The sequence below is a fragment of the Hyaena hyaena genome, unplaced genomic scaffold (assembly GCF_003009895.1).
Source record: "Hyaena hyaena isolate Hyena2069 unplaced genomic scaffold, ASM300989v1 scaffold_481, whole genome shotgun sequence".
Classification (NCBI taxonomy): Eukaryota; Metazoa; Chordata; class Mammalia; order Carnivora; family Hyaenidae; genus Hyaena; species Hyaena hyaena.
In genome coordinates, this window is record NW_024081121.1 from 1135408 (window position 1) to 1147856 (window position 12449).

Below are 12449 nucleotides of genomic sequence, written 5' to 3' on the forward strand. Positions count from 1 at the left end.
GCCTCTGCTGCCCCCCTTCTTCCACACAGTGTTCCCAGGGAATTACTATTTCTCCACGGAAACAACCACCACCAGAAGAAGCCCATCAGAGACCATCCCGCATCTGGGCAAAGAAGTTAACACAATCCATCAAATTGCCTGTCAGCAAGGTGACCCATGGCAGGGAAATCTGTGGCTATTTTTGGAACAGAGCTGCTGATGCCTGGGCCGGTAGGCTAAGTCCACAGCAAGGAAAAGGCCCCATCCCCCTCCTCCCCACCGCCCACTGGAATCTGTGCTAACATCTGTACTTGGCCTTCAAGGCGGACTTTGCAAACACACCCACCGCAGTGTGGGTTTGGAGCGAAGGCCCCCCGAGTGGTTTTCACGTGCCCTTGCTTCCCTGCAGCTGTCCGCTCTAAATGAATGATGGATGTTGGCTGTGTCACACCTCTCCAGCGGCCTTGGACATCATCTGCACAGGATTGTTTATCACTTTTACATGTGTTTTACATGCTGGTCTGAGCCGTGCTGTGCAGCCTCTTGGCGATCCTGGTGAATCTGACAGTTCTTTTTCAGCCTCCATTTCTACCAGCCTGCTGCTCTGTGACACCCTGCCTTGGGGTTCCTTCTCTCATGGGCTGGTCTTTGTACCTGCTCTCTTATAGTAGCTTTCTCTTGGGGTTCATTATTTCAACTCCTGGGGGACCATGACACCACCTGGCCAATTTACCGGCCTTGAGGGGTAGATACCAACCTAGCTGATTTTCCCACCATCTTTCCAAACCTCGCTGCGTTGGGAGTAGTTGTTGGTGAGTCTGAGGTTTTCTGCGCCGTCAGTCCCCTGGCTGCCAATGCTGTGACTTAGAAGTGTGCTTTGCTGTGGGAGATGAGCATGTAGGAGCTCTTCTGCCACTTTTAACGATTTATGTGAAATTAGGTGCCCTTTAGGCCTCTTTCATCCTCAGTGTTTTTGTGGCTGCCACGCACCTCTGCCGATCATCTGTGAACCAACAACTCTGCACGACCCCGTCTGCCTTTTGGAATGAGTCCCTCCTTGCTTCAGATGCTACCCGTTAGCAGTTTAGAGTCCATTCTCCTTCCATCTCTTTCCAACCCACCCAGACATGTGCCTTTAAGGATCCTTGGGTGTGTGTGGGGGTGATGTGGCTCTGGTACATTTAGATATGCAACTGACCTCATTGATAGTTCATATCTTGTATCTCTTGAATTTCTTGATTGGGACCATTCGGTGTGCTTCCAGCATAAGAGAAAGGTAACCAGACTGCGTCACTTGCAAAACAGTGGTTTGGGTACTTTATTGTGACTATGAAATCTTGCTGTAGATTTCAGGGAGCCCCAGCTGCAGGCCGAGGGCCTCATTCTTACAGATCAATGTTTCATTGGCCTTTTTGTTCCTGGAAGATGTCCCTCCTAGGTCCTCACGTGCTTCCCTGGACTGGCAGGCCAGAGCCGAGCAGGCCAACCCTCGGTGACCATCCAAAGCTCTAGGGCTCTGCATTATCTGTCGATGGTTCTTCAAAGGAATTGGGAATTGTAATTTGTCATTTTGATCTTCAATTAAAATTTTAGGGCCTACGGCTTGGCTTCCAGATGTCTTGGTCAAGAAGGACAGGCCTGTGCGGGGCTTTCTAAATGAAAGCAAACCTTAATTCTTCACAGCTGTGGCCGACAGGCATGGGGCTAGTAATTCAACAGTTAGAATCATTTCAAACTCCATATTTATAATACTTTCCTTTGCCCTGAAGTCCCTTTGGGTAAAAGTGATCAGGGAGTGATAGGCTCCCCTCTACCCCATCCTTGGGTTTCCCCCGTAGGAATGTACTCACAGCCAGCAGGGCTGAAGGGTGATGGTAAAGAAGCATAAACAGGAGCTGCAAGAAGCCTGAATGATCCACCAACTACTGCTCAGCCCACGAGTAGGTCCCAGGGGCCAGGAGGCTCCCTCTAGGAGGGAACATGGAGAGCAGAGGTGCTGAACACAGAGTCTTAGTCCTCATGCTCAGTCTGGAAGAGAAGCCTGTGTCTATTTTCAAGACAGTTAATCTCCACATTCTTTGATAATTGAGATAAAGGCTGAAAGTAGGCCAAAGTCCACCCAAATTAAATGAAGTAGGAGATATGAAATCCTAGCACCACAGAAGAATGGACCTCCCTGTTGGCTCTCAGTCTAACCATCAAGGTTATAAACCAAGTCTAGATTCTGAAGATCAAGTTCTCTACCCCATCCTCCCAACATTCTGTGACATTACTGACACCCAAGATCAAGGTCTCAGTGTGGTTCCACAGTGTCCCTGCTGCAGGGAGGGAGAGCCAGAGACTCTTTTTGGATTAAGAAGGGCTGATGAGGCTGGGAGATCTGGAAGAAGCAGCCAGATCAGTGAAGACCGAGGTACCATTTCAACAGCTGCTAATGTTACACTTGCCCTTTTCATTCTAGGAGAGGAGGGAGATAAGGGTCGTGAATTGTTTCTCTAAAAAACCAGTTTTGAGGTACCTGGGTGGCTCAGTCAGTTAAGAATCTGACTTCAGCTCAGGTCATGATCTTGTGGTTTGTGGTTTCAAGCCCCACGTTGGGCTCTGTGTTGACAGCTCAGAGCCTGGAGGCTGCTTCACATTCTGTCGTCTTCTCCCTCTCTCTGCCCCTCCCCTACTCATGCTTTCTCTGTCTCTCTCAAAAATAAAACATTAAAAATAATTTTAAAAACGAGTTTCCTCTGGGAAGACTCTGTAACTGGGCTCAGAAGAACTGGGAACCCGGTGTGGGGCGTGCCTCCAGGTGCCTGCCCCCTGCCAGCTGTGGGGTGAGCACAGCACCGCTGCGCTGCCCTGTGCAGAAGCCCTGTTTGGAGGTGGCCACCTGCCTGCTTCTCTCCTTCCCTCTCACCTTGTTTCGTGTGGTTGCCTTGACCTTGTCCGCCTTTCTCCTCTCCTCATGTCTTCCCTGTTGTTTCTCTCCCCTCCTCCTCTCCTGGCCTTGGAAAGGATGGCAGGTAGGCTGCCTGGACACCCGGGACCGGGCTGGCTGCGCTGCGCCCACTTCGACACGGTAGTCCCGCACAATGGTTCCCCCCCCTTCCCACTCACTGCCGGCCGTGCACATCGGGATCGTTGCTGAGCCCTTCCCTTCTCATCCAGGACTCCTTCCCCTGAGAATCCCCGGGCCTTTGGTGCCCAGGAAGCCTGCATTTCACTCCACGTAGCTGATCAGCTTCAGAAACAAGCCAGTGGTGAGGCCCAAGCTCCCCTCTCCTACGGCCCCCTTGTGCCTTCCCCTTGTGCGCAGCATTTCACAATGCTGGGGGCGGGGGCAAGGAATGCTGGGCATCCTCCTTAGGGCGAATGGGATGTGACCCTCATGTTCAGGACAGAACAGATGTGCAGTGCACATGGCCGCTGCCTGGGGACATGGATGCCATGAGGAGGTGCTGGGCCAGCTGGCTGCTTACGGTGGGTCAGGAGCACCCTGTCCTCACTGTGCCGAGCAGGAGAACTGTCCCTCTGCAGTGTCCTGTGAGGCAGTGGTGGCCCCCATTTCCAGGGACTCGCTTGGGTCCCTGTTAGTCCCATTAGTTCTTGTCTGTAGGGGAGCCGCCCCTCAGGCATCACAGGGAAGAACAGAACATAAGGTCGGGGAGTAGAGGCTGTCGCAGATGAAACTGAGTGTCAGGGCCGTGGGCCAGCTGCCAGCCAGACCTGAGGGGGCCGCGGCAGTCTGACCATAGCTGTCCAGGTGAGACAGGCACTGGAAGGTGGAGCGGGGGCCGAGGACAAGCGAATGGGTCAGCAAAGAGCCGTGTGCAGTGGGACCTGCCGCGTTGGCCTCCAGTGGCCCACCCAGACAGGAAAAGCCACCACCACCTGCTCCCAGCAGGACTCTCATATGTGGGAATGAGGTGGTGTCTGACATGCTGGGATGAGACGTGTGTCACCCTACCCTCCTGCCCATCAGCCTGGACTCCAGGAAACCGTACCTCCATAGGGCTCCTTCTGGTCGGTTTCCCCACGTCCCCACGCTTCCGAGGTGCACCTGCTCCTGCGTTACCTGGAATGATGACTCACACACACCCCTGAGGCTTGGGAGATTGCACTACTCCACAGCAGCCATGTTGCAAAATGGGTGACCCTGGCCACCAGTCTGGCCACTGGGGATGGACGTGACACTTTCTGTGCCACTGGTTTAATGGTCCAGAAGGCTTGGGAGAGATGTGGATGCCTCTCGGCAGCGTATTGGAAGGACAGAGGCTTATAGAGAATGCACTGTGCATGGGAGCCTGGCCTTTGTGCCCAGCCCTGCTCTGCTCGCCCTCATTTCCAACAAGGACAGTGTCTTTCCCACGACAGAGCCTGGAGGATTTCGCCCAAGGACCTTCATTCGTGGGGGGCAAACGGGCAGAGCTGTCTTAGGTCTTTAAACGTTCTCCCGTTCTCCCAGGGTGGGGCCTCTGAAGCTTTTAAAGCTTGAAAATCTGGGGCGCCTGAGTGGCTTAGTCGGTTAAGCGTCCGACTTTCACTTAGGTCATGATCTCGCGGTTCGTGGGTTCAAGCCCCGTGTCGGGCTCTGTGTTGACTGCCAGCTCAGAGCCTGGAACCTGTTTCAGAGTCTGTGATTTCCTCTCTCTCTGACCCTCCCCTGCTCACGCTGTCTCTCTCTCTCTCCTAGAAATAAATAAAACATTAAAAAAATTTAAAAAAAAATAAAGCTTGAAAATCTATGGTGAGGGCTGAGGTGCCTGGGTGGCTTAGTCGGTTAAATGTCCGACTCTTGATTTTAGCTCTCAGATCATGATCTCATGGTTTGTGAGTTCGAGCCCTGTGTCAGGCTCTGCACTGACAGCGTGGAGCCTGCTTGGATTCTCTACCTCCTTCTCTCTGCCCCTCCCCTGCTCACACAGTCTCTCTTCGAAGGGAGGGAGGGAAGGAGGGAGGGAGGGAGGAAGGAAGGAAGGAAATCTGTGGTGGGAGTCCAAGGTACTCAGGACGACATCCCTGGGCCTGGTCTGGCTAGGCCAGAATCCTAGCTGGGCTTCTGGCACCTTTCCTGCCCTCTGCTCTGGGCCAAAGAGTCCCCTAGAATGAAAGGAAGCCAGATTTCACTTTCTGTGTTCAACTTTGAAAAAGCCACATTCCTTGAAAACGTCTCTGCTCCCAGACCAGCCTTCACCACATCTGCATCCCAGGAATGCCCAGGCAGCCCTGGTGGCAGGGGACCTGTTCCCGGTGATTCTGCCTTGAGGGTCTGAGAGAGGACTTCAGTTCCCTGATGAGTCTCACAATGTGTCAGATCAGATCGAGGACTGTTGCCCTCGGGGAGGTTTGTGGAGGCCTTGGGGCTCTTGCTCTGGTATTTGTCTGTTGCCTCTTTCCAGCAATATGGCTTCTTGTGTCTGCCTTCCCCTTGAGTGGCGAACCCATCTGGACAAAGTTGTGTTGCCTTCATTTCTCCCACTGAAGGCAGTTCCTGTTATTGCATAAGTTTTCACTGGGTCTATCCAGACCATTCATCTAAACAAATATCAAGGGACCGGGGCAGGAGAATGTTTTTCTGCAATCCGTCAGTCCTTAAACAAACAAACAAACAAACAAACAAACCCATGCGTGGTGGTGTAATTCCACTGCAGAACCCAAGGCACTGACCCCTGAGTGGCAGACACAACTATTTTGAGGAGTGTTGACCTTCACAAATATTTATACACTCTCGGCCAACACTTAACACGGAGTTATAAGGAAACTTAAGTGTGGCTTGAAAGCATCTGTAGGAGGAAAAGCAGAAGAGTTGAATTCCTCCCTTTCCTCTCTCTGGCCCGATCTTTACTTAACAACAAAAATGCCAGTGTCTGGTTCTAAAAGAAATAGCTGTTTTTATGGAGAAAGTTCTCTTTGTTGATCTTTGAGAGTCAAATTCGCAGGAGGCTCACAGACAACTAGACCTATTGGTGAAGGAAGAGAAGCAAAGTCCTGCTCTATGACATCATGGTTGGTCTTTTGGATGGCTAGCCCATATCCCGAACCTATCTAGGAACCCACAAGTTGGAACTATTAGGAAATTTCATGGTTTTTATAGCTCTGCCAGGATGTAATATTCTTTATTATATTACACTGTCCATGTTTGTCAACTCAGAAAGGAAAGGTATCCCAGAAATCTCTGCCTTTGACATGGAGAATGATTCCAAGCTTGACTTCGGGGAGATCATGGTCCCCAGCACAGAGAAGACATTTTGGGGGAAGTTTACTTTGCACGGACACAGGCCAACTGATGTCCAGTAGGGAAAACTCCAGACTGAGACTATACGTAGGAGGATCATATAGCTTACCGTCTAACCCAGGACATCTTCAGTAGTGCAAAGAACCAGAACCAGGGCCTTGAAGTCTTCAGAAGGTTGACTCCTACTCAAAACTGGGAAGAGAGGAAGGAGTGTGCACCCAGGAGGCCCAGGCCTGGGAGCGGGCACACCCCTCTACCCTTTTCCCCAAGTAGATGGGCAGAGCTTAGGCACGTGGCCACACCTAATCACAGTGGGAAATATCCAATAGCTGTGTGCCCAGGGAGTAGACAGAGGATATGGGTTTTTATAAACACATAGGGGCCTTCACCAGACTGTTTTATGATAGGCCAGCCAGGCTGCGTCCTTGGGGTCTTTGCATTTGCCATTCCCACCGTGAGAGTCATTCTTCCCCCAGATAGCTTCCTCCTCACTCCTAATCTTCCTGCAGGTCTCTGCTTAGAAGACAGCTTAACAGAGAGACAAGCTCAGCAACCCATATGAAATAGTGACTGTCCCTTCCCTTGCACCCTGTACTCCCTATCCCCTAACTATGGAACAATAATTTAGCTAGTCAAGGCCCTTCCTGGCTACATGGAAGAGAAGCAGATTCTGATCAAAGTGAAAAATACTGTAAGAGTATCAGGAACTTCTCCAACCAACAACCAAACACAGGGAATCAAATGACAAAGCTGAGACCTCGTCACAAGGACAGTGTTGTTTGGATGTCATCACCCCAGACACGTGGCTGCCATGCCACCCATTCTCAGCTTTCCCTTGGAGTCACTCTGTCAAGGGTGGGGGCATCTGCCTGGCATTAATGAAGTCATGAGCCTGTACTCAGTTGCCAGGGATAAAGGTGGGAGCTATCTGGTGGGGGATTAGGCCTTGATTCCCACCTGTCTATGAATTCCCATCTCATCCCAAATGAGAGGGGAACCTGGAAGCTGGGTGGCCCACATGAGAACTAGCCACCATAGCTAGGCATGGAATTCTGTGTTGATGGCATCGTTCTTATGGTATTAAACCTTTTCTGTTATGTATTTTTGTTGCTAAGAAGTTTGCTGTCCATGGGGCACCTGGGTGGCTCAGTCGGTTAGGCATCCAACTCTTGATTTCAGCTCAGGTCATGATCTCATGGTTGTAAGATCGAGGTCCATGTCAGGCTTTACACTGAGTGTGGAGCCTGCATGAGATTCTCTCTCTCTCTCTCTCTCTCTCTCTCTCTCCATCTCTCTCTGACCCTCCCCTGCTTATGCTCATTCTCTCACGCACTCTCTATCTCAAAATAAACATTAAAAAAATTGCTGTCCATCTACCTTATGTTCCCTTGTGGATTATTTTCTTTTTACCTTTGGGTTGCTTTTAAGCATTCCTCTGCATCTAATATACTACAGTTTCACCACATGGCCAGACAGGAATTTATTTACTCTGTTTAAGACTCATTGTGCCTTTCCAATATAAAGATGTTTGCTTTTCTTCACTTCTAGAAAACTACCCCCCCACACACACTTTATATATTCAAATATTATTCCCCCATTATTCTCTTCAGAAATTCCTATTAGAAATACACTGGACTTTTCATTCTGTCTTCCATTATCTCCTTATAGAAAGAGAGCCCTTTGTTTTGAGCCATCTCACTCTCTGGGATGTATTTTGGGAAGTTTTTTCAAATTTGTTGCTCAGTTCTTTAATCCTGCCTTCGGTTGTGTCTAATCTGATGTTTAACCCATCCATTTCATTTTTATCTTGTGTGATTCTGGTTTTATAAAGTTCCATTTTGTTCTCTTTCACATCCACCTGTCCTTTTTTTCATGTTCTTTCTCCATAATGTCTTTTCTGTAGCATATCTATTTCTTACTTTATTTCTTCCATTATTTCAGGTATTCTTTTTTGTAATCGCAGAGACTACTCTTACCATGGTCCCTGTGAATTCTTTTATATTCTGACTTTGGGGATAGTTTATTCCTTTGAGTGCTTGATTTTTTTCTTGAGGATTCTTTTCAGCAGGAGGTTTTGTCTTGCGTGGTGGTGGTGGTTTCGTGTGTGTGTGTGTGTGTGTGTTTAACCTAGAGTCCTCAGCACCCTTCTCTGTGAAGACTTCCCTTCAGCACGGTCTTATGTTCCATTCCTCCAGGTACCTGAAATTACAGCAAGAGTTGTTCTGCAAGCTGAAAAAGGCAGGTAGGGAGCATGAAAAAAATTGAGAACTTAGCAGATCACCTCAAAATGGTAGCCCCTCTCCTCCCAGTATAGGTGACTGAGCGGAGTCGGTACTGTTTGTCTCTTCACCTTACAAACTCACATGTCCTGTCTTACTTCAGGCCAAGAGGCCCAGGAACACAAGTTAATAGGAAACCCAGTTCAAATAGGCTTTAAACAATTAGGCAGTTTCCTGGCTCATGTGATTAAAACAGGCATACAAGTGACCTCATGCTCTCGTATCCATCAAATGTCCATTTTAGATTCAGAACCTTTCTCTGGAGTCCTGCTGTTCATCTCCCTGCAACACCCCTACCAGACTGATCCTGTAGAATCCTAGCTCTGAACATGGCACTCCCTGGCTCAAACACCGTCACAGGCTTACTGAACGCCTCTGGTAGAAAGTCCCATTCTTCCTGGTTGGCGTTCCAGGCCGTTCACGTCCCCAGCTTTGTTCTTCCTGATAACTGACCTTCTCCGAACTCCCAGTGGGATTTGCCGACCGCACTTGCCTGCAGACACTGTTCTGTATTTGAGTTAGTTGTGTGCATGTCTTACACCGCCCCTTGGATTCTCTAAGTTCCTGGAGGATGCAAGCTCTCTTCCTACTTCCTGCTGTCGGCCTAGCAGAGGGCATGTCACCTTAAGAGCAGGTGACCTAAACAAATGCAGCCCCCCTCACCCCCCCATTCCTGGAGGTTGGGCTGGGTTAGTGGCTCCCGCTTCGCATAGAGCAGGTAGGAGGCTTCAGCAAACTCTCACGGGGCTTCCTATCTTAGGAGTCAGCGCTTCAGTGCAGGTCAGAGGGCTCAACGCTGGAAGCGAGGCGAGGAAGCCGTGCCCCTCATAGCTCCCTGGCAGCTCCAAGACTGTCCCTGTTTGAAGTATAGCAAACCCTGCCTGTGTAGCTTTTACTGTGAATGCAGTGCCTTCCAGCTCAGGAGCCCAAGGGGTGCCTGGGGGCATCTGCACACCCTTTCCGTAGGCCTTGCATACAACAGGCTCACAACAATCATCTGTTGCTTGAAAGCATCCATTCAAGTCCATAATCACACACTGTGTGCCAGTGTACCCAGCACTAGCCCCAGAGTGAACGAGATAGCCAAGCAACCAGGCATGTGACGGAGCTGTTTGGTGACCGCCTTTGTGTCTAGCAGGAGCCAGGTTCACGTCTGTCCTGAGCCTCATACTGCGCTCGAGCCACAGCAAACCTTCCCAGGGTAAGTTTTAAGTGAAAGAATGAATGGGTTAACAGGCGCATCTTCTGATTTCCTCCAACAGATTATAACAGCAGTGAGTTGAAAACAGCCTGCAGGAAGCATGAGCTTTATGTGAGCTTCCAGGACCTGGGATGGCAGGTGAGTTCTCTGGGCAGCAAGGGGGACAAAGGTCCCTTCACAGCAGCCGTTTCGTAGCTTAATGGCAGCAGCTTTGAGCTTTAGGGCTGGGGTGATTCCTTGTGTGAAGGTCCTGGGAGCCTTTCCAAATGCCTGGGTGTCTGGAGGAAGGCAAAGGAAGGGGCAGCCTACTTGTGCACCGAGACCCCTGGCACCTTCCCAGGGAGCCTGGTTCCCAAGTTCTGTGTCCCTAAGAATCCATACTACTGTCCCCAGTGTTCTTCCCCCATTCTTTTCAAAGTCTACAAGGCACGTGCTTATTTAGGCATTTAAACAAATTGTGTGTGTGTGTGTGTGTGTGTGTGTGTGTGTGTGTGTGTGTGTAAGATTTTATTTTTAAGTAACCTCTACACCTAATGTGGGGCTTGAATTTACAACTCTAGGAGTCGCACGCTCTCTGAATGAGCCAGCCAGGCACCCCACCAATTTTGTGTTCTGAGAAAGCGTCAGAGAAACTGACCTAACAGTTCTCCAATGGCTAGAAACTGACTCACCCAAACTGTCTAGAAGCACACAAATGCGGAGTTCCACAGCTGAGAGCCACCACTAGTTTATAAGTAAATCCTAGGTGACAAGGGATAGGAGATGCTGTCTGCTCTACTCAGGTGGCATCATGATGACAGGGCTTCCTCAAGGCCCCCCCTGGGGACCATGTGCAGAAAGCCGACCACCTGTGTGCATCCTGGTCCAGCAGGTGGGCAGCAGCTAAAGCCCCTGCAGGCTGTGGAAGGGGTGAGGGCTCTGGAGCCAGACGGACCAGGTTCACACCCTAGTTTTGCCACGTGAACGTGAACTTGGCCTCCCATCATTGGTCTGTGTAGCTGTGGTATGTGAGGAGTACCTTCTCACAGGATTACTGAGAACACAGATGATAGAAGGAATGTATGCTCATCACATGTCATGTCCCTTTGCTTTCGATTAAGGACTGGATCATCGCACCCAAGGGCTATGCGGCCAACTACTGTGATGGAGAATGTTCTTTCCCACTCAACGCACACATGAACGCCACGAACCACGCCATTGTGCAGACGCTGGTGAGCTCCTGGGGACTTTCACTTTAAATTTCTTGTTAATTTTTGAGAGAGAGCGAGCGAGCCAGAGCGAGCCTGTGCACAAGCAGGGGAGGAACAGAGAGGAAGACACAATCCGAAGCAGGCTCCAGGCTCTGAGCTATCAGCACAGAGCCCAATGTGGGGCTCGAACCCACGAATCGTGAGATCATGCCCTGAGCTGAAGTCGGATGCTTAACTGACTCGGCCATTGCCCCTCCACCCACTCCAACCCCCACCGCCAACTTTCACTGTATAAGTAGGAGTCAGCCAGGGCTAGGTAAGGCTTCTAATGGTGCCTCTCCCCTTCTGTTTTTGAACAGGTTCACCTTATGAATCCCGAGTATGTCCCCAAACCGTGCTGTGCACCAACCAAACTCAATGCCATCTCAGTTCTTTACTTTGATGATAACTCCAATGTCATCTTGAAAAAATACAGGAATATGGTCGTCAGAGCTTGCGGATGCCACTAACTCAAGACCAGTCGCTGGGGACACAGATGCTGCCTTGGGTTCCCAGATGACGTCTGCCTTAAAAAACAAAAAAACAAAAAAAAACACAAAACATTCAAAAGCACAGTGAAGGGGGGGAGGCGAGGCTTTGAAGCCGCTCAGTGCTGGTTGGTGCCTTACCGCCCACGGAAGATTGTAAAGGACCTCATTAATAACTCGCTCACCCGGTAAATAACGTGAGTAGTTGTTGGTCTATAGGAAGCAGAGTTTGGATGTCTGTAGTACAAGGTCTGGTTAATGACAGAAATATAACGTTGAAGGGTTCCCCCCTCCAAAAGGAAAAAGAGCCCACCAAAATTAGTTTTAGCTTTAGATCAAGCTATTTGTGGTGTTAGTGTCTCTCTAACAATAAATAGGGAAAATAATCTTAAAAGGAGTAAGAGTATTCTCGGCTAAAGTATCAGCCCGTTCAGTGGTATTTGTCGGAGGTAGACCTACAGATAATGGAAACTGGGAGAAAAATGCCTCTGTTCACAGATTTCATTCCAGAAGGTGAGTTTCATGTAGGGTCAGCAGCCTGGGCCGTCCTCAGGGCTGTGTGGAAGTGCCTTTTGTCTCCGTCACTGCCGTTAGTGTTTGTGCTGGAGTTGTGTTGGTGTGAAAATCTACTTATTTCGGTCCAACAAACCGTGCCATTTGCACACCTCGGACCCCCCACCCCCACCCCCACGTTTGCTGTTTTCTTTGCTAAGGCCACAGGTGGAGTGAGTGGGCACTGTGGTGAGGCTACAGGGGCCAGGAGCATTCTGGGTAGCCCGCACTTTCACTGTGTAACATGTGAAAGCAGTTCTGTGCCTCTTCTCCTCTGGAACGGCTCTTGGGAAGCCCATGAACGTCGGGAACGTCGGCTCTGGTATCTCACTTATCTCAGTAGAACGGTTCTCTGCCTTTTGCTGGACAGCGTGCCGGGTGGCGGGGTTAGAAGCAACAAAGGAAACGAAATGAGGAAGGAAGCCCCCAGCAGCTAGGAACGGGATGGGCACGCCCTCGTGAACCCAAATCCCGTTTCTCTTGTAGAAAGTAAGA

General features: G+C 50.1%; 1 protein-coding gene across 1 annotated transcript in view; it reads left to right on the plus strand.

The window, feature by feature from the left end:
• Window positions 1–11458, plus strand: part of BMP6 (bone morphogenetic protein 6) — a 155582-nt gene extending 144124 nt beyond the window's left edge. The window contains exons 5-7 of the mRNA XM_039254415.1: window positions 9747–9823; window positions 10786–10896; window positions 11235–11458. Of these exons, the coding sequence (XP_039110346.1) occupies window positions 9747–9823; window positions 10786–10896; window positions 11235–11384 (338 nt within the window). The 3' untranslated portion in view covers window positions 11385–11458. The remainder of the gene's footprint in view (window positions 1–9746; window positions 9824–10785; window positions 10897–11234) is intronic.
• The last annotated feature ends 991 nt before the right edge of the window (window positions 11459–12449 follow it).